This window comes from Malurus melanocephalus, unplaced genomic scaffold (assembly GCF_030028575.1).
Source record: "Malurus melanocephalus ecotype Western Australia unplaced genomic scaffold, MMel_1.1 scaffold_534, whole genome shotgun sequence".
Lineage (NCBI taxonomy): Eukaryota > Metazoa > Chordata > Aves > Passeriformes > Maluridae > Malurus > Malurus melanocephalus.
This window is the reverse complement of record NW_026623766.1, coordinates 218,587-239,056: the sequence shown is the minus strand read 5'-3', so window position 1 is coordinate 239,056 and position 20,470 is coordinate 218,587. Positions and strand designations below refer to the sequence as shown.

Sequence of the window (20,470 nt, the reverse complement as noted above, 5' to 3'; positions counted from 1 at the left end):
ACGGATCCTCCCTCACACACACACACACACACCCATACACACACACACCCCCTCCCCAAGGCCAATCGCCCAGCCATCAAAAGGATGACCTGGCAATCAGTGTATCCCAGCAACAAAAAGGGAAAGAAAATTTCCCCAAGGAAGGAAACAAAAGGAGAAACCTTAACCCACAACAATAGGACTGTCAGGGTACCACCCTTTAGATTAGTGGTGGACTTTCCTAAATGGAGCATGGAAGACTGTTAAATGGAAGGATATCAAAGTATGTCTTTGGAGAGCTGACAAAATTGAAACCAATAATTTAAACCCTTTGGAGTTTAAATCTAGTTTCCCTTTGTTGTTTATCTTGTGCATGAGATAAAAACCCCACATGTTCACCTCTCTTCCTCTTTTACTTACCCCACCTGTCATATCTGGACGATATATTAAAACAGACAAATTCCACATCTGATAGCGGAAAATCCAAGCTGGGATGAAATAGTTTACGGGCCATGGTATGCATTTGTCATATTCTTTGCTACCCTCTATCATCCCTTACACTCTGTTCCCCAAATCCTTTATTTTTCACTTTCACTCTTTTATCACAACTTTTCTTATAATGTTCATGGTCAACTCTTTTCTTCCATTTGAGTTTTGTCTCAATACCCTATAAAAGATTTAACCAAAATCATAAAGCAGTAGCTGAAACAAATTGAGCTTTTAAACTATGTTCAAAAGAGATTTGAAATTAAACAAGGGGAGGTTTGTGCTTCCCTTATTAGAGACAAAGATAAGTGAGCATGACAGATTTACTGATGATAAACCTCAGTCCTCTTTAAACCTCTGTTGAAGCTCGACTTAGTAAGTGACAGCAGATTATTGCTGCGTCAGAAGCAATTCGTGGATGCCTATGGGATTCTGGAGGAGCTGTGTTGTCGTGTGTTTGCAGGACCAGTCCCAGCAATCCTGGGGCAAACTTGTGCAAGGTTGACTCCAAGTGTCCAGAAAATTGTCCTTAAATTCAACTTGTTTCACTAAAAAAAAAAAAAAAAAAAAAAAAAAAAAAAAAATAGATCCAGAGTCTTCTTAAGTTGTACTATTGAAGGGGGCAAAAGATGCATAAAAATTCTTTTCTTTTGGATTAAAGATGATCTGAACAGCTCTTGAAGGCAGGCAGAAGGCTGCAATGTTCCAAGGGCAGCAAAATATTTACCTTAATATGAACTTGAAATTACTTTTTTGGAAAATTGTGTTTTACAGGTCAAGGAAGAGTGGAGTGGACAGCAGTCAAGGGGTGGTTCAGTGAGGCTCTGTTTTAGTGCTGTTGGCATTAACCGAGGGCATGAGTGGTTTGTTTGACTCTATTTCCACATGTTTTCTTACTCTGGGAAACTTGGGGGTTTCTTGAAAGTGGTGTTCTGCCTTTTCTAGCTTCACTTGTGCTCTACTTTTTTTCTCGTAGTCCAACAAGTCCAAATTTGGATTTGTTTCATAACCAGTGCTGTAGTTTTACACCTTTTTCATACAGAGATCCTAATTTTTCATATTCGTTTAATGATGCGGAAGGATGTTTCCTTGAGCAAATGTGGGGGTTTTTGAGCCAAGAGTGCATAGCCAAATGTTTGTCTAAAGGATGTCATTAGTATGGAGGGAGCAAACAATAACCAGCCCATATACAAACCTCTTGGCAGGAAGCTACAACAAAGAGCTCTTTAGACTGTCTTGTGCCAAACATTTAAATCCATGTGAGAGGCTGTGCTTAAAAGCATAGCATTCAAACCAGAAGTCCTGGGTGCCATAAAATAGGCAAGTTAGTGCAAGATAAGTGCATTGTAACCTTGTTCCTCAAGCCAGGGTGTAGTTTCATGGCTATTTGAAAAATCAAAGAAAAAAACTAAATCCTACTTCTGAGCTTGTTCTGGGTCCAGAGCAGCTCAGGTCAGGCTGTGGTCACAGAGCAGTGCTCTGCGAATTGCCGTGCTCAGCACCCAAAATAGCAGCTGGCAAAATTCAAAGAATTGAGTCTCTTGATTTGTGGTTCTTTGTCTGGGTCCCTTCAGCAAAAACCTGCAAAATCTCAGCTGCAAGATGTTTGAAAGTCTGTAATTGTTATATTGTTTCATGTGAATTGAAATGTTACTTCATTAAGTGCTTTAATTTGGATTATTTTGGTTTTTTTGGATTATTGGATTATGAATTTTTGGATTATTTTGGTTTTTTTTTTAAAAACAGTTTTTGTATAAGATTATTATTAAGCCGATTAATTATGATTGAGCACATTCCAAAACCCAAGAAGAGGGCTTTAAAAACTACAGGCTTCAGCTGATTTTAGTTTTGCAGATCTTTGTATACAGGCACTGATTTTTGATTGATGTAATACTGAAATTAGTAGGATTTTGTTCATTTTTTTTTTTTTAATTTTTATCTATACAGCTTCAACTTTTCCCTTGGTGTGGAGCGAGGTGCATGGATTTGCCATGTTGGTTCCTGGCAAGGAAACTAGGGCATTTTTACCTGTTAGGTCTGGTAGGGAAATGAGCGATTGAGTGAATTATAACCTTTTTCTTTACAGCAAAGGTTAAATTGAAAAAGAAAATTAAACAAAAATACTTCTGCTTTGTTTTTCATTAAAGCATACATATATACAGTTTATTGCAAAAACTGCAGAATAAAGCTGTGAATGTTAAAGCTTTTTACATAAATCAGAAGTAGAGCAATAGTCTGTGAACATTTGTGGTATAATCACAGACTCTTTGTTACTGTGCAAATTTCTGCAGAGTAATTTATCTTAACATAATTTTTGGTGTTTCTGAATGAATTTGAAAACGAAGTAAGAGAAAGAGGACCAGTGATGGTCCAGCTGGGTGTTTAAATAGAGGAAAGCAGAGTAGCATTCTGCCTGCCCCAGCAGAAGATGCTGTACTGAGCCCAGAAGAAGTGCGTAGGGGAAGTCTCCTATTTTTCCCCTGTGCTAGGCACTGGTAAGGCTGTGCTTTGAATCCTGGGTTCACTTTTGGGCCCTTCATGATAGTAAAGACCTTGAGGGTCTGGAGTGAGTCCAGGAGAGAGAACAGAGTTGGGGAAGGCTCAGGAGCACCAGGAGTGGCTGAGGGAACTTGGCGGGCTCAGCCTGGAGAACAGGAGGCTCCGGGGGGACCTCATCTATCACCACAACTCCCTGACAGGAGGGAGCAGCCAGAGGGGGATCAGGGTCTGCTCCCAGGGGACCAGGGACAGGATTGAACTCTTCCCCGCCAGGGAAGATTTAGATTGGATATTAGGGAAAAAGTTCTTCACTGAAAGTGAAGCATTGAACAGGCTGCCCAGGGCAGTTGTGGAGTCACCATCCCTGGAAGTTTTAAAAAAATGTTGATATAGCACTTGAGGACATGGTTTAATGATGGTGCTGTGTTGGAGGTTGGACCTGATGGTCTTCCAGGTCTTTTCCAGCCTTAATGATTGTATGATTCGACTACAGGGTTCTGTCACCTTTAGTCATGAATAATAGATGATAATTCAGTGAAACCTTCCAATTTCTTTGGCTAAGACTGCTGTATTATGGAATTTGGATGGGAATTGGCCCAGTTTGGACATCCAATATTTACATTATAGATACTTACAGAAAATATGGTTTCTGTATTGGATAATGTTACTTTGATATAAATTCCTATATGAGCCCACCTGCCTCTTTCCATGTGCTAACAGAGATCTTTAAAAACAATATTTAATGGACTTGTGAAAATCAATTCAAGGCTCTTCTACTTGTGGAAGACAAAACTTCCATCTATTAAACCTTGTGTGGCAGCGGTGTGATGACCCTGCTTCAGCGTGGCATGAAGAGGAAGTACATTCTTTGAAGAACTTGAGGTTTTGCTTGGAAGAACTGATTTAAATCTGATTTTTTTCAAATACACTTACTGCTCAGTGTAGCTGAATCTATATGGGACAATACTCTGTTCTTTTTACTTTTTGCGTGAAATGCTGTTATGATACTAACTTCTCTGCATGGTGTCAGTCTCTGTGTGCTTCACTTTTTTTCCCCCGCAGAATTGCACATTCTGTTTGCATTGGGCTGTGACTAACCTACAGATTTGCTTTCTGTAGTACCAGTGATGTTCTGCCAGTGTTTTAGTAGGGAATTCCCATAAGAATTCCCTACCTCTCCCATGTGGCGGAATTGTGTGCACCAAGAGTACATGTACAAAGTTATTTACTTTGTGGAGTGGGAAAGCAAAGGCTCATATTTACTTCTCTTTGTTCAAAACAGTACTAGCAACTCACTAACGTGCTAAGGGGAGTTAGCCCTGTCCCAGGAACTGGGTAGGAGTGGCCTAGTGGTCCATGATACAGTTCTGTTCCTGCTGTGAAACCTTGGTAACACTTCCCTTTTAAAAAAAATTGCTTTCATTTTCATGCATTCTTTGTTTGAATTGTGAACAAAGCCTAAAAGCTTACTTTTTAGTAAGTATTTGTACAGTGCCTATCTTGATGGGCTCCCCTTTCCTTTGGAATAGTTGGGTGCCTTTATAAGAATAATAAAATTTGAACTAGCCACTGGTCCAACAAGCTGCTATCAAAGTGCTGTCATCAAAACAAGCCCTGCTGTTCCACATCCCCGAGCTTCCAAAAAACGATGAAATCCCTGGAAATGCAGATGGCAAGTTGCCTACATCATACATACGCATGTATTCAGCTAATTGAAGAGATTCATTCTCCTCACTGATGCCTTCAAAATGTCACAGTTCTGAGCACAGTGTACTGCTCTTGCGCCCTGTCTGCGATGACAGCAGTGATAGAGATTTTGGGAAGAAAAGTGTTCAGTGATGTTATTTGCAAATAGATTCGTATTAATGTTTTTCTTAAAGAGGTGATACATAAAATTAATCATAAGCAATTACTGTAACACCAGCAAACTACATCTTTTTAAGTTTGAAGTTATTAAAGGGAATGGTGTCGAGATGTTTATGTGTACATCTATATGTATAATGTATAAATGCATCTATACATACATTAAAAATTAGGAGTTACATGTAAAAAATCAAAAAGAATTGGCCTGGCTCATGCTCTTGCTGAAGCCGTGTGGTGTTATGCACCATTCAGAGCACAAAACTGTGGTTCCCCTTGCACAAAGACTATCTTTGTTTTTTGGGTGAAGTCATGGTCTAAAACCCTGTGTTTTAATAATGAAGTTCACTGGAAAATGAAGGAAATGAGACAATGAAGTTTAGTCCTAATAAAATCCAAATTGGAAAATGCAAAGTCAACTGTGAATAAATGTGCATGTCATAGTTTATGGTTTCAGCTTTCCAGTTTTGTTCCTCTTTTCTAAATGTTTTGGAAGAAATATATATCTCCCATCAGTTGCCTCATACAAATAAGTTCTACTTTCAAAGCATTTTCTGACTATGAAAATAAAATGAAAGTAGAAAAAGGCACTTCACACCTTTCATGTTTGTTTCTGATAGATTTCATGGAGTTGAACTTCCAGCTCCTCCTGTTCCCCACTTCACGCTGGCTTGGTTCTGGGTTTTCTCATGGTGTGGTTCCAGAACAGAACATTCTGGGGAGATGCAGCCTGAGATTGAAACTCACAAGTGTTTGTACTTAAAGGAATCAGTACTGCCTGTTGATGATGATAATAGTAATTATAACCTATTATTAGTACAGTGAAATTTAATGGACTTATTGAAGATTCGGTGTGAAATGGCTGGTTCTAAGGTCTCTAAAGACCCATTCATCTAACTTTATTGAGGATTTTTTTGTTTTTGTCTTTTAGTAGAAAAATTACCTAATTTAAGTAGCTGAAGTTACTTGGGTGTTTAACCTTCTTTTGCCACCAGTTATACCATGCAAGTGATTTAAACCTCTATCGTTGTTTTTACTGCAGGTTTTAAGGGGGAGTTTCTAAAATAAGTTATTCTAAAAAAAGTTTTTTAAAAAATGTATTTGCCAGGGCAAAAATTTCTGTTTAGTTTGTTTAAGCCTAAAAAGCAAAGATGCTGAGTTCTCAGAGGAATATATTTTGGCAGCAGAGGTGACTGACAACAGAGCTACTTCCATTTTCTCAAAAGTTATTTGGTTTTCAAAAGTTTCTCTTGCAACAGGACAGTGACAAAACCTCCTTGCTGTCTTAATGCCTCTAAGGTCACTCCAAGTGAATTGAAATGATCAAGTTTTAAAGTTGCAGTGCCCCTGTAGTGATTGCACATGCAGGGGGAAATAATAATTGATGAACAATATTTCATATAGTTTTTTTCTAATTGACAGTTTAAAGCACCCATAGTCTTTAGGGTAGCACCAATATGCTTTATTAGTGCATACAAGGAATTTTTCTGCTGCTATATGAGAAGGAAATGTTGGGTGTTAGCAGAGATGGGGTTTAAAATGTTGAAAACTTAAGGAGAATTGTGAAAAGTCATCTTTTGAAAAATCACTTCAGTTTCCTTTCAAGTGACTTGGACTAGATTGAAATATGGGGCAAACCTGTGTGGCTCACAGAAGTACCCTGAATTTTCTGTCTGCCTAAACAGTCAGCTCTGCACAGGAGAAAATTGTAAAAATACGTATTGCAAACCACGGAGTGTTCCTGAATGTACAATTATACCTCTACAGATCTCCATTTCTGTGGGTTGGTGTACCATTTCATCTTTAGTGGTGTTATTTGGGGAACAGATGACATAGCATACTTGTGCAGCTCTTAAACGGATGTGTAATCGTACATCTTTTTATTAGTTATTTAAAAGCTATGACTCCATTCAAAAAAACAAGGCTGTTTTGCTTGCTCCATTGTGGCTTGAGTGATTATTTCCATCTTCTTAGGTTTTTAAAATTTATTTTTGGTGCATGCAACTAGAGATAGTATGAATGTACAGCAACACAAGTGTCTGCATCAGATAACAGTGTTACAGTTAGGCAGGCTGACTTTTCCTTTGTTTCACTGGCAGGTGAGTAGGTGAATGTAGTTGTCAGAGCATAAAATATAGGGAATCCAAATAACAGATATCAACTTGTTCCCTGTTTTGCTGGGCACATGATTTGAAATGATAGTTTGTCCTTAACAATGTCCTCTTTTTTTTTTTTTTTTTTTTTTTTTTTTTAATTATAGCTGTTCTTCCAATAAGAGGTTATCAGTCATCTAAAAGCTACCACCAACCATGAGATTAACTCTTCATTTCTTTGCACATGCACAGTTCTGATAAAAATCTTCAAGAAGATTACAGGAGGATCATGTAATGATAAATAGCCAGTCATTTGTCAGTTTTGTTAATTTTATTATTTTGCAGTAAAAAACAAAAGTCTGTTTCCCCCCTCTCTTTGCAAATATGATACCTTGCCTTGTTACTAGGAGATGAGTTATGATGTGTATGTTTCTCTCCTGGAGCATAGTGGTTTTAGTCACATAATCACAAGGATGTTGGCTGGTCAGTCTGTTGCTATTTAACTGTCAGAAAGTCTAAAAGTGTGATGGTTTTTTATTTGTTCAGGGAGGCTTCAAAGAAATCTCCTTGCTGCCCTTTCCAAGCATACCTGGATATGTGCAATTTTTGTATACATATAGAAATAAATGTATTTTTGACTTTTGATAATCAATATCTGTTCTCCCTGCAGTTTCTTGGCCTTCTGCTCAGTCTCAATATTTACTTTTGTCTCTCCCTGGCAGCTGCCTTTTAAAGAAAAGAATAATCCATCTGAGCTGCTCCCTGGTCTTGTTGAGCTTCTCTGGTAGTTGATGGTGCGGCTTTCAATCTGGTTTCCTGAGGAAGTGAGGTTTATGCATTATGCTTTCTGTCCCTTCTTGCTCCTCATGCTCATTTCAGAGTGGTCAATAAAAGGGGTAAAGAACTATAAACTATATATTTTTTTTCTCTTTRCTGTTTTGTTTTTCCAAAATTCATTAGCCAGCTAGACTGGCCCCTAGAGAGAAGGAGACAAGCAGGCAGAAGCATCAGAATGGCAGCTGCCAGCTGCACAGTGGATATATGTGTTGCTCCAGACTAGCCCCATCCTGCACTGGTTGGTATCTGCTGGGGCTGGGAGAGGGGCACAGTGGAAAGCTGGCATGGTGTGAGGGTATGTGGGCAGAAACTTGTAAGCTTATGCCAGGTGAGCCCTGCAGAGCTCATCTGTGGCTTTGGGCTGCTCTGGTTTCTGGTGGTTTGGATTTTTAAGCCCTTTCAGCTCTTCCCCATTGCTTGTGTGTAGCGGCTAGCGTTTTATAGTGTTTTGCTGTGTTTGCATTGGCAGATTTAGTTCTGCTGTTCCTTGACTTTGTGTATGAATTGAAATTCTGCTGTGAGTAAAACTTTGTTGGTGGTGGTTCTAAAGGCATGATGGAGAGGCCAGCTGTAGGAACTTGGGGAAGCATGAAAAATTGCACTACCTGATCTGGGTCATGTGTGATCAGCAAAACTGATTTTTATTGTAATATCATAAAATCAGATTTTATTTGTGGCCTTGTAAAGAAGTGTTGAACTCGTATTTGGCTGAAGAGGAAAACAGGTGGAAATATACAGGTTGGACTGTTTGTTCTCTGCTTCGCAGGGAGATGGGCCTTCTCTGGTGTCCAGGAGGGGTTTCTCCACTCCTGGGCCAGGAGTGTGTCATCTAGGCATTCTATATGTGTAAATGTAATGTATTATTTAATCTTACAGCTGTGACATGTTGTTGCAAAAAACAATGTTTTCATACTTCCTTTTTTCTCTCAACTCAGATTAGGGCAGAAATTGATGCAAGTGAGAGAGGAGTCAGAAAGGGACCTGGCCTAGTTTACTTTACTGTCACCAGCTCTCCCCTGGCCCCACTTGGGTAGAAGATACCATCCACTTGTCTCAGAGAGAAACTGGAGAAATGAGGGAGCTCCAGGGAGAAGACAGCTGCTATGAGGGCTGGCTGGAGCAGCTGTGGAGTAGCCAACCCTGGTGTTTTCTGCCCAAAGTCTGACAGGTTTCTTCCAGCCTTGTGCACAGGTAGCTTGTAATTTTTCTCATGGTGCCTCCACCCCAGCTTTACTCTGTCTTTTTAGATGGACCACAACTTGTTTAGCTTCTCTCTTTTTGGCTTAACTTTCTAAAACAAGCCCATTGGAAATAATAAAATAAATGGTGGATTTTGGAGTAGATCACCTTTAGCTGCTGTGCTTGCAAACCAAAGTGGTCTTTGTGTTGGTGCAGGCTTCTTGATGTCCTCTGTGGAGAGGCTGAGGAGAGAGGAGTAGTGGGTAGTGTGCCAAGGCAGAGCTCTCATTAATTGTTATTAAAAAAACATTTTCAGCATGTTCAGAGACAGTGCTTGGGAAATTTTTTGATATGTAAAATTTAAATGTATTGCTAATAGTCAATGGTAAAAACTTATGAATGTGGAACCTGCTTTTGCTTTGTGCAAATATTGTACAGTGAGTATTGCACTTTGGTTGGAGTACTGTGTTAATGTCACTGTAGTGAGCAGCTCTTGCCTCTTTCTGAGGTTGGAAAAGACCTCCAAGAACATCAAGTCCAACCTTTGACTGAATCCTATGATGGCCACTAAACCATACCACCAAACATGTCTGCTCATTTTTTGAACAATTCCACCGACAGTGACTCCACCACTGCTCTGGACAGCCTGTTCTAAAGTTTAACCATTCTGTTTCAATGAAAGAATTTTTCTTAATATCCAACCTAAAAACACTAACTACATTTGTATAAAATATAATCAGTTTGATGAAACTGGCTGTTCTCACTGGGATTTTGGTGCAGTCTTCTGCCTTCCATAGATTATAAGAGGAAGTGCTATCCTGTGTTTTAATGATAAGGTGATGCTCCTTATCAAGCCATCCTGAAACTAGTCCTCCTTGCTACAGCTTCAGCTCTGCAACAGGTTCATCTTTGTCAACCAAGTTTTAATTGCAGTTGAGCATTAATTCCCATCTGTGTAAATTTCAATATGTAAATAAAATTTCTTCAGCTCCTCATTGAAGGGATCTTACACTGTAGTTGTTTCAACCAGTGTCCCTCCAGCCTCTCATGGAAGTTTCATGCTTTTCAACTACGTGAAATTTGGTGCAAATGAAGGAAGTGCAGGTAAAATTATAGTAGTAATAGTAAAACACATTTTCTTCTCCTGGACTATAGTCCCACACAGCCTGGCTTTAAAACATCTCCACTGAGTGGCAGCAATTGCCATCAGCGAAGCCCCCTCCCCTTCCCACATTTATTTCCATGGTAACCCAGGGAAGGCATTCTGCAGCCTCAAAACTACTTTTGCTCTTTCATCATGCAAGCTGGCATTGTCGAGGGCTGAGTGTATTCCTACCGCTTTGAATGAATATAAAAAAAAAAAAAAAAAAAAAAAAAAAAACAAGCCTGAATTTGGCTGGACAATTTTTTCTGGGAGGTCCTGCAGCAAGAAGGAACGAGCAACCTTCAAGTCACCTAGTGTCCATACATTGCTTAGTAAGGAAAAAACAGTCTTGCTTCATTAATTGATTAACGGGGAGGGTGGGGGTTATCAGAATGGTCCGTCTGTGAAGCGAATGCAGTGATGGTCTGAATGCTGGGAGGTGGGTGGACAAGGGGCAGATGGCTGGGCAGGCTGAGCTGGCAAGCTGCCAGTAAGCGTGCATGCTGTGATCTGTTCAAATAGTGCTTTCTCGTGGAGTCTGTAATGCTTTTTTCAGGTATCATGTAGAAAATGGTGTCTTACTAGAATGCCTGCTCTTCAACTGTGTTATGCATTAGCTTTTTCCTGGTGTAGAAGAGGGGGGGTGTGGCAGTGTTGGGCAGTGCTTGCTGAGTGTGAGCAATTTAGAGCTGGTAGTAAAGCATTTGCTATGTTTCCATACAGATCCATAATGAGCTGTATTGATTTTATGCTATTTAAAATTGGTATTTAAGCAGCATTTGCATGTAGATGTTGGGAGGGTTTTATTGTTTTTGAGCCTGCTAATGCTGTTTGATTGCTCTGTGTGATAACAGCAGCATGTGGAACACATAGTACTTGGTAAAAGAAAATCAATTGCTTGCAAACAGTGTTGCAAGTGGGGATGGATTAAATGATGTTGTAAGTAATTAAATAAATTTATTTTCAAATAATCTGAAAGCATAAACTTGTCTGGTCCAACTGTGCTCAGAATCTTGTATGATAAATGGATTATTAATTTGAATTTTCTGCTGATGTCTGTTTCCATGTTGTCTGAGTACCTGATTCACAGTGCAGGAAAAGGATTGGTTAAAATATTTCAGGAGTGCTGCCTGATCAGAGAATTCAGTTGCTGTTTGATTGGCTTGGGAAAAGCTGGTATGATTTTTTCCCTTTCTTGCATTATTTGATTGGGAGGGGTGAAAAATGTAGCTTTTTACTAAATGTGTCTGAAGTACATAATGACTGGGAAGTCACCATGACAACATGGGAACCTGGATCAGACTTTTCTTCCATGCCTTTTATGTTTCATTGTTTTAAAATATTTGTTGCTTAGGCATTCCCTAAGGTGTTTTAAGGAATATCTTAGAGCTGCTGTTGCTATGGGACTTTTAATGATATCCAGCTCTTTAAGTAAATGATTAATGCAGGGTTTTTTGGTTTGTTTGGTTTTTTTTTTTTTTTTTTAAATTAAGCTCAGTCCAATGTATACCGGTTGCTGTATGACTAAGGTGGGATCTAACCAAGGACCTGAGCACCTCCAGCAGGAGTTAAGAGTCTGCCTTTCCCACATTTTTGGTGTTGCAGATCTGAAAACTTCTGCTGAGATCTTCCATGATCCTAGGGCTTCCTATGTTCTTGTGGTGTTCCCACGTGGGACCCAGAGCCTGGAGATTTCTGAACGTTATGTCCAAGGTAAGGTGTACCAGAATCTTTGTTCAGGAGTGGTTGGAGTTCGAGGCAAGCTCAGGGACAACAAGAAAAAAGGTTGATCATAGCCAAGAAACAAACAGTTCTTCCACCCTTCTTTGCTAAGGGAAGCAGAATGTACTTCTCAGAGAGGAACAGAGTTTTGCAAGATGTGTTGCTGGCTATTTCTTTCCACTCATTGGAATGTAGTGAAGCCATGCTGCCCACAGGGGAGTAAGGTTTGTGTTCAGTTCCCTTCTTGGTCTGAGGCAATGAAATTTCACCACTCACAACTTTTGGAGTGGTGAACCCAGACTGTGAGAAGCTGGACAATGCAGGGCATTCTGAGCTCTGCCGAAGGCCTGGCACTGATTAGAATGGAATGAAAGACTCCCCAGGTTAGAGAAGGTGCATAGGGAAGGCAGTAGCTGCAGCACAGTGAGTAAGAGGCTTTATTGGAGAGCTGTGGAGGAATAGCATTTGATTTCTGGTCCCCACTGTCACAGCTGCAGGCATTTGTGTGGAATCAGACGTGTTTATTTAGTGGTTAATATTTTGGGGTCATGCAGTTTAGGAATCTTCTAGAAGAGTATTTACTTTGGGGAGGAGACATCTTACATGGAGATCTCTCCCTGGTGCTGTCTTCTGCCTCCTTCTGGCAGGGTCTCTAGGGTTGGAGAGAAGGTGTTTGTTTCATACTTGTAGCAACAACCTATGTAATCCATATGAATTTAGTGGAATAATGGGTAGTAGTAGATATTCTGTGGGGGTGACGTTTCAGTGTCAGCAGGGGAGGGTAATTATATACTTATAAATTATCATCATACTTCTTGGTCGAAAAAAACCTGCTGTAATTTGGGTAATGGAAGTGAAAATCATAGCAGTTGTCCCTTATGTCTATGTAAACTTGGAGGGGAAAGTATGTCTGTGACGTTTTCTGAGAATGTATAGATTTGCCCTTGTGGCAGAGCTGTGAGTATATTTCAGTGTTGAGGCAATTGAAAAGTAAGTACAACAGTAACAGTGACTTTCACTTTGTATTATTACCCTACATCTCAATATGAGAATGTGAAGAACTATGCATTTTCCTCTTTACAGCCATTAATCTAATGTTTTATTTTGTGCCAAATAAATAATATTATTACTTTTCTTAAATTAGAAAAATGTTGACTTCTGTCTTACGCTGGAGCTAAATTTCCAAATAATGCTTAACAGAAATTTTCTATAGCTGGGTAGGATTATCTCCTTTGAAGAGCCACGTCTGTGACATAACCTATTTTGCCTTTTTCTTAACATCACTTGGTATGATAATTTAGAATATAAAAATGTGTGGAAAATCTAGTCCTTCAGAAATTGATCTCATGGATCTGAGAAAAGATTTAATTTGAGCCAGAGGCTCAAATAATGAGATAAATCTGTTATGAGAAAAACAAGTAAGAGCAAGAGCCTGGTGGAGTTAGTTATAGAGATTTTTATGGTTACATACCTTGCTTTCAAGATTCTTATACCTCGGATACATATCATAATGCTAGAGGGAAAAACTTGAAAGTTCTGAATTTAGAATCAGTTAAAAAAAAAACCCAAACATAAACCCAGCCTTCCTTTCCTCACCAAAAAAAAATCCCAGCCACAAACAACAAAAGAAACCTCTTCTTATTTCTAGGGTTGGAGTCAAGTTTGGTGCTGTAAGGCAATCCAAGCCAAAAGAAATCCCTCTAATGTATGCAAATCCAGTGGAGATAGGTCAGATTGATACTGGCAATGGCATTACAGCATTTTTGGTACTTAAGAGTCCTGGTGACAGAAACAGAGTGTTTTGCTCTATCTGCTCTTAGCAGTAGTTCTCTAGGAGCTCAATGACAATCACCTGAAATCAAGGCATCTGTATTTTTTTTTTCCTATTAATTTTTTTTTATTTCTAAGTGGGCAAAGAAAAGACTTTGCTTCAGTCCTACAAAATAGTATTAAATTAATTTCCAGTATTTTATTAGGAACAACCTGGTTTTGCTGTATGTCAGAGAGTGGAACTAGCTTGCAGTGTAACCCTGCTTCTTTTCCCTTCCCAGTACACGGGGACTGTGGGTGTATGGACTGCCATGAAGAACTGCATCCAAAGTCTAAAAATTATTTCCCACTTAGAGGGTTCCACTTATCACCCCTTCAAAAAAGTGAAAGCCTCATTATAGTGGATAAATTCACAATTCAGTGTTAAAATTGAATCCTGTTTTTTTATAGAGGTATCGTGCTTTGTCTTGCTCCCCATACCACCTTCCCCCCCCCAAAAAAAAAAAAAAATTCTGCAGTTGCAAGTTCCAACAGAAAACCAAAACTGAGCCTTTTCACATAAGCATGGGATCACTTGAAGTTTAATTTCCCCTATAAATGTGATACAGCAATGAAAAACTCTCGCCACAAAAATTGTAGACGTCTGGAAAAAAAACACTTCCCTGAAATGGGAGTCAGCTGAATCAACTCCAAGTTGGGTCAAAACCTTCTAAGCAAGATTAATGTAGTTTCTGTGGTTGAGGGAGCAGGGCAGGATGACTCTTTCAGGGGGAGGACATTAAGTGTAGTATAAAACCACACCATTTGTCCCACTACCTGTATATTGCACCTGTTCTAAGCTCTGTCCTTTAGCCTAGGATTTACCATTTCTTTCTTCTATTGGGTGTTTGGTCTGGCTTATTAAAATGTCCTTTCTTGGAAAGCAGAATGAAGCACAATGAGTGACAACAGATACAAAACACAGAAGGCTAATGAAGCTGTTGTGCTGGTCCTGCCAGTGTTGAGTTTCCCTTCCAAAGGAGCTGCCCAGTGCTCTTGCATTTCTTCTGAGCAGCCTGGATGAAAAAATATGAAGGACTCCAGGACTGGGTCCTCAAAGAGTTAAGTACACAGAAGTACTAATCAGTGAATATTTAGGTCATGGAGGGCTGAGACTGGAGAAAGATGGAACATTACTGACAGCCGGGGGGGTTTATGTTGGTAATGGACTGGAGAATATCTTCCATCTAGTAGTAGCACCAGATTTTGACTTTTTAATTGTACTTTCTGTTCTATTTATGTTTTTAGTTGGATTGCTGCTACTTTACAAGAGGTTGGATGTGCAATAAATCTCTAAATGGGCTTTCTAGAATCATTACTTGTCTTTAATGATGACCTGCAGCACTAGTTGGAGCTGACTTCCTAATACTTGCAGGTATTTTGAAAATTAAATACAGGTAATTTGTTGTCTTTTCTGAGACAATGGTTATAAAATTCAATGTCTTACTGACTTTTTTCAGGGCTCTGACCCACAAACAGCTTCTCAATGACATGGATAGTCCCAGTCTGAAAAGTGTATGGGTTAGTGTTGGCATGGTACATATTGTAACCATAATCCTGTGAGCAGCCTCCCTAAAATTCATGGGATTAACTATGCTTCTGGCCATGGCTGCAATCAGGTTTGAAAAACTTTAAATTAGCATCCTGAGTAAGGTCTGCAAGAAGCAGGTCTGCCCTGTTGTGTCCTCTCTGCTCTGGGCCAGATGCACCCCAGAAGCTTGGTCTGACTGTGCTTACCTGCAGCTATAGCTGTGTGAAACAGGTCGTCTCAGGGACACTTTCCTCCAAGCAGAGCCAGGCTAATATGTCTGGAAAAGAAAGGAAGTGGAATTAGCACAGAATTTTAAATGACATTGAGAGAAGGGCTGGGTGTCGGTGGTTTGGAGAAGAATCCACAGAACAAAGCTTGCTGAGACTTCTTTTGTTCTGTGGTTCATGTCTGTATTTACATTGGAAAAGCAGAGTGAGAGTAAGGGACACTGAGACTCTGCAATAACGAAAAAGTGATGTGTTTCCAAAAGGGAAATACTTGTTTTTGAAAGTAGGTTTATTTTATGGTTTTGGTCCTGGTGATAGAATCTTTAAGTTGCCCTTCATCAAAAATAGCTATTGGTAATATTGTTTTGTTTTTTTTTTTTTTTCCTCTTCCCACTGGACTTGGTGTTTTTACTCAGTTTCTCATCTGCCTCAGAAGAGAATTATCTATACTTTGGAATTAATTTGGTTTCTTTCTTGTCAGTGTTGAGAATTGCACAAACTACATTATTAGCATCAGTTTTCGTAGGAAATGAAGAGCAAATTCAGTATAGGTGTAAAACCTCAGTACTGCCCACATGCCCCGAGATGATTATTAGAAAGGTAACTTTAAATGTCAAGGAAATACCGGTAATTCCATGAACTACCATTAATATGGTAATATTTCAATTTATATGGCAATTTCTCCTGCTTTCTTATAATCTTTGAGAAGTAGAATTACATGCTTTTTTAAACTTCAAGGTAAAAATAGATAGCATGTATTTTGCTGTGTACAACAGAACTTGCATGTCTTCCTAGGGTATTGCTGGTTAGACTGAATGATGAAATCTTTGCAATTGAGAGAGACAAATTGTTCTCAAAATAGCTTTATGTTCTTGAAAGAAAGAGCTTTGAGAGAATCTATAACCTTGATTTGAAAGATTCTTCTATCTTTTTCATGAAAATAGGCAATTCCTGCCATATGGATTTTCTGAGCATGAGTCTCTTGTGTGTGTTCTGAGCAGAGTATTCTGATATTCTGAGGCAATGTTTCATTAACTTTTTTCTGTTATTGTTTCATAAAAAGGAGAAGCAGAATCTGAGAAGCTGGAGCCCTGCAGTGTTCAGTTAACAGCTAAATTATCTAACTGATGCATCCTACTTGAAAGAAAGGAACATTAAGAGTACCGGTTGACAAGAAGTTCAACATGACCTGTGTACATTGGCAGGCCAGAAACCCCCTGTTTCCTGGGTTCATCCCACAGTATGGGCAGGTGGGGGTGGTGATTCTGCACCTCTGCCCTGCTCGGATGAGACCCCACCCTAATAAAACTTCCCTGTACTGTGTCCAGCTCTTGGACCCCAAACAACAGAAGGACATGGAGCTTCTGGAGTGAATTTAGAGGAGGCTGTGGAGATGCTCTAAAATCTTAGAGCATCTTCCCATGCCTAAAGAGGGGCTCCAAGAGAGCTTGAGAGGGACTTTGGACAAGGGCCTGTAGGGGCAGGACAAAGGGGGATGGCTGAAGGAGGGTAGATTTAGATGGGATATTGGGAAGAAATTCTTGGCTGTGAGGGTGGGAAGGCCCTTGTACAAGCTGCCCAGAGAAGCTGTGGCTGCCCCATCCCTGGAGGTGTCCAAGGCCAGGTTGCACGGGGCTTGGAGCACCCTGGGATAGTGGAAAGTGTCCCTGCCCGTGACAGGGCTTAGGATGAGGTGAGCTCTAAGGTCCCTTCCCACTGAAACCATTTTGTGATGATTCCATGACACATCATGTTGTCTCCATGGTGTTGCTTGTGGTTTTAAGGAATTCTTCAAAACAGCTGATTGAAAGCCTGTTTAGTGGGGGTAATGTTTCCATATTTGCCTAATTTGTATTGCATTTATGGATCAAAAAATCATGGTTCAGTGGACAAAAAGATAGCTGTGCTGTGTCAATTAAGAGCTGTCCTACTGAAAGGCATGACAACTGCCCTCCTACTCCTGTTCCCATGATCCTGTGCTCTTATGGTGTGCTTGGAGGTCATCTGAGAAAAGGAAGGTGAGGATCAAGAACACAAGTTTAGGATGTCACCAAATTACCAACATAGTATCAATGACTTCAGTGGTGAGGGATGCAAAAACAAGACATTGCGTCTACTGATAAGAAATTAATTCCTCTAATGGATATGGACAGATTCATTCCTCCAGGTAAAGCAGCTCCCAATAGCACTGGAAGTCATAATTAGTGGGAGAAATAGAAGCATATTCAATATATGAAATGCAGTAGGTACGACTATTGATCCTCTTTAATGCAGAGGAAGTTTGCTCCCAGCAAAAGGAATATCTTAGACAGGATCTGCAATAGCTGAAACTTTTTTCCACCAGAAGGACTAATAAGAAGTTACTAAAGGACTATTGGCCGCAAATGGTATAACTGAGTTAGCCCGAAAGGGGGTTGTGCTGCCAGATCCGCTGAGTTTTTTGGTTAAAATTCTGATAAGGGAAATTGAATAAGTTGATTAATTCAGATATAAATTTTGGAGAGATGAGTTAAAAATACCTTTGCCATAGATTTAATTGTAATAATAATTAGAATTCTTTTTGAATAGTAGAATTCTATCCATTATGGACTGGTAAGAGTGGGTGGATGAATGATTGCCATCTGTGCATGCCAGAGTTCATGCAGTCTTATTAAACTGTGGATGACCTACCTCCCTTCACAATGTGTTTTCAGCTTTGTTTCTCAGCAGAGCCATGCATGATGTAGGCATTTAGGTCTTGCAAATGAACACTGTTGTTTCATGCAGTGACAAACTACTGCTTTCTTGTTTATCCTTCACTGATCATGCTACTATTAATACTTTCTGCATGGTGCATACATTACATCCCTTCCAAGCTTGGTAATTACATTGTCTGCAATGAGCAGTATAAATATCAGCCTTTGACTAGCTAGTGAGAGCAGGTGATGAATAGCTGCATTCTCTGGGACTCAATTGCACTCCAGTTCAGCTGTGAAGAATTGGATTTTGGATTTTAATTATCCAAACAAATCAGCAATCAGTTTAAAGCATTGTTAAAGACAAAGCAAAGAATAAATAGCTTTTGCAAAATATGGCATTGTGAATGATTCTGCTCTTATCTACAATAATTTGTCTGTCACCCTTTGAAAGCACTGTGCAGGAGGAGGAGCTCAGCTTTTGGAGATTATTATCCATAGTGAATATGTGTACTAGCCATTTCTTCCTTGATATTAAAAGACAAAAGAAGAAATCATCATGTTCTTCTGTAAAAATAAACAAACACAACTGTCCTGGTTTTATGCAGTCTGATTTTTCGTGGTGGGGGGATGGGACCAAGAAACCACAAAGATGGCTTCTTTGACAAAGTTCTAGAAGCTTTCTCCTTCTTCTCCAGCAAAAGGAGCCCTGCCCCCTTTTTTTAGAACCAAATCCATTATGGCTCTGAGGTTGATGGACAGGCTGCTGGTCAGGCCTGGACCAATTGCATGAGCTAGTTACACCTCTGTGATTACATATAACCTTGCACTTAAGAAGAATTCAAAACAAGATAGTTTGCGCCCACCATTTAGTTTTTAGGTTGTTAGTATCATGCACTGGGGAAGCATGGAGGAGGAGGGTGAGGAGATGTAAGGAAAAAAAATGGAGACCCAAGATCATAGTAAGAAGAAGACAGGTGCTGTTGCTTTTTTTTTTGCTGTGGTGCTCGACATGGAGAAAACAAGCTGCTCTYGAAAAGACTATTTCTTCAATGAGAGACCTGTATAGAAAAGAGAAGCCCTGCATCCAAGATAAAAACCTGGCCTTTGAGGACTGGACTGATCATAAGCCGAAAAAGGGGAAGAGGCTTGTCCCCTCTGTTATGTCTGAAGCGAGTTGACACTCAGAAGAAATTGTGTTCTGTGGGGGAAGAGGTGGTTCCCCTCCCCCACTCCCTCCCATGTCTGAAGCAAGTGGATGCTTAGAAGAAGCTGTGTTCTGCCACGAGATTTGAGATAGTGGCCTTACACCGCCGAAATAACACAGCTGGCCTTGGAGGACTGTTTTCTTTTTTCCCACGAGGTAAAGAAAAAGAATCCCATGCCACCAGCAGTTATACACTGACTGTTTCTTGGGAAAAGAACTTCCACAGCTTGGAGCTGTAAGGACTCTTATCCTATGATGCTGGACAATAACCATAATGAGTAATTTGATCTATGTTAAAACTTTCATCCCTGCCCCTCTTGCACATGGGAAGGCATGGAGGAGTGAGGAGGGATGACTTGGGAGAGAGTCAGGTTCCCGGAAAGAATAACAGGTGTCTTTAAATGTTTGTTTTTATTTCTTCTCCTTGTGAATTTTTCCCTATCTCTGTTCCCCTACCCCAGTGCAGTAGTTTTTAGTAATAAATCTGTTTTGCAACTTAAGTTATTCAGCCTGTCTGACCATTTTCTGGAGCATATACGTATCTTTCTCTCAATTATATTATCTAAAAGCCATAAATTTTAGTGTTAATTGGGCTTTTGTTCTCCCTTCTGCCTCTCTGGTGGGGGGGTGGGGAGGGAATGTTGTGGTTTTTTGGCTTTCGGTCAAGTTCAAACCACAACAATAACCAAGCTAATTAAAACTCAGCCTGAATCCTGCAGTTCTCAAAAGTTTTACCAATTTCTGTCTGTATTCATCATTTCGTTCAGTACAAGAAATGTTGGCAAGGTGGGAAATCAGTGATCAGACTGCTGAACTAAATAGTGTGCTGGAACAAGTTGGGAATTGATTTATGTCAGGTTGGGGGCATGGGTATATTTATGTGTGCACACGGGATGACCAGCAATGAACCCAACACACAGATTTATTCTGGTGGTGAGAAACAAGTTGAATGCACATATAAAATGGGGTTTTGGTTTCATAACTAATCAATGTATTCTTGCCTGAGACTTCAGCAGTTTGTTCACCTAAGAAATACATGTGAATACTTGTATGACACTTGCAAGATCATTGAACCAATTTTACCTTTGTCCTTTATGGTTTAATAGCCAAAGACCAGTGCGTGAATTGTTYATGAATACCCTCTGCCAAGTCATCTTGTTGTGTTGTCCTGCCTATTCTGATCTTCTCCCTTATCCACATACCTGCAAAGTAAACTTGATTT

General features: G+C 39.8%; 1 protein-coding gene across 1 annotated transcript in view; it reads left to right on the top strand.

Moving 5' to 3' along the window:
• The window catches only part of FGD3 (FYVE, RhoGEF and PH domain containing 3), a 124,046-nt gene that overhangs the window by 31,767 nt on the left and 71,809 nt on the right, over positions 1-20,470 (top strand). The window contains exon 2 of the mRNA XM_057381857.1: positions 11,683-11,790. Coding sequence (XP_057237840.1) covers positions 11,683-11,790 — 108 coding nt within the window. The remainder of the gene's footprint in view (positions 1-11,682; positions 11,791-20,470) is intronic.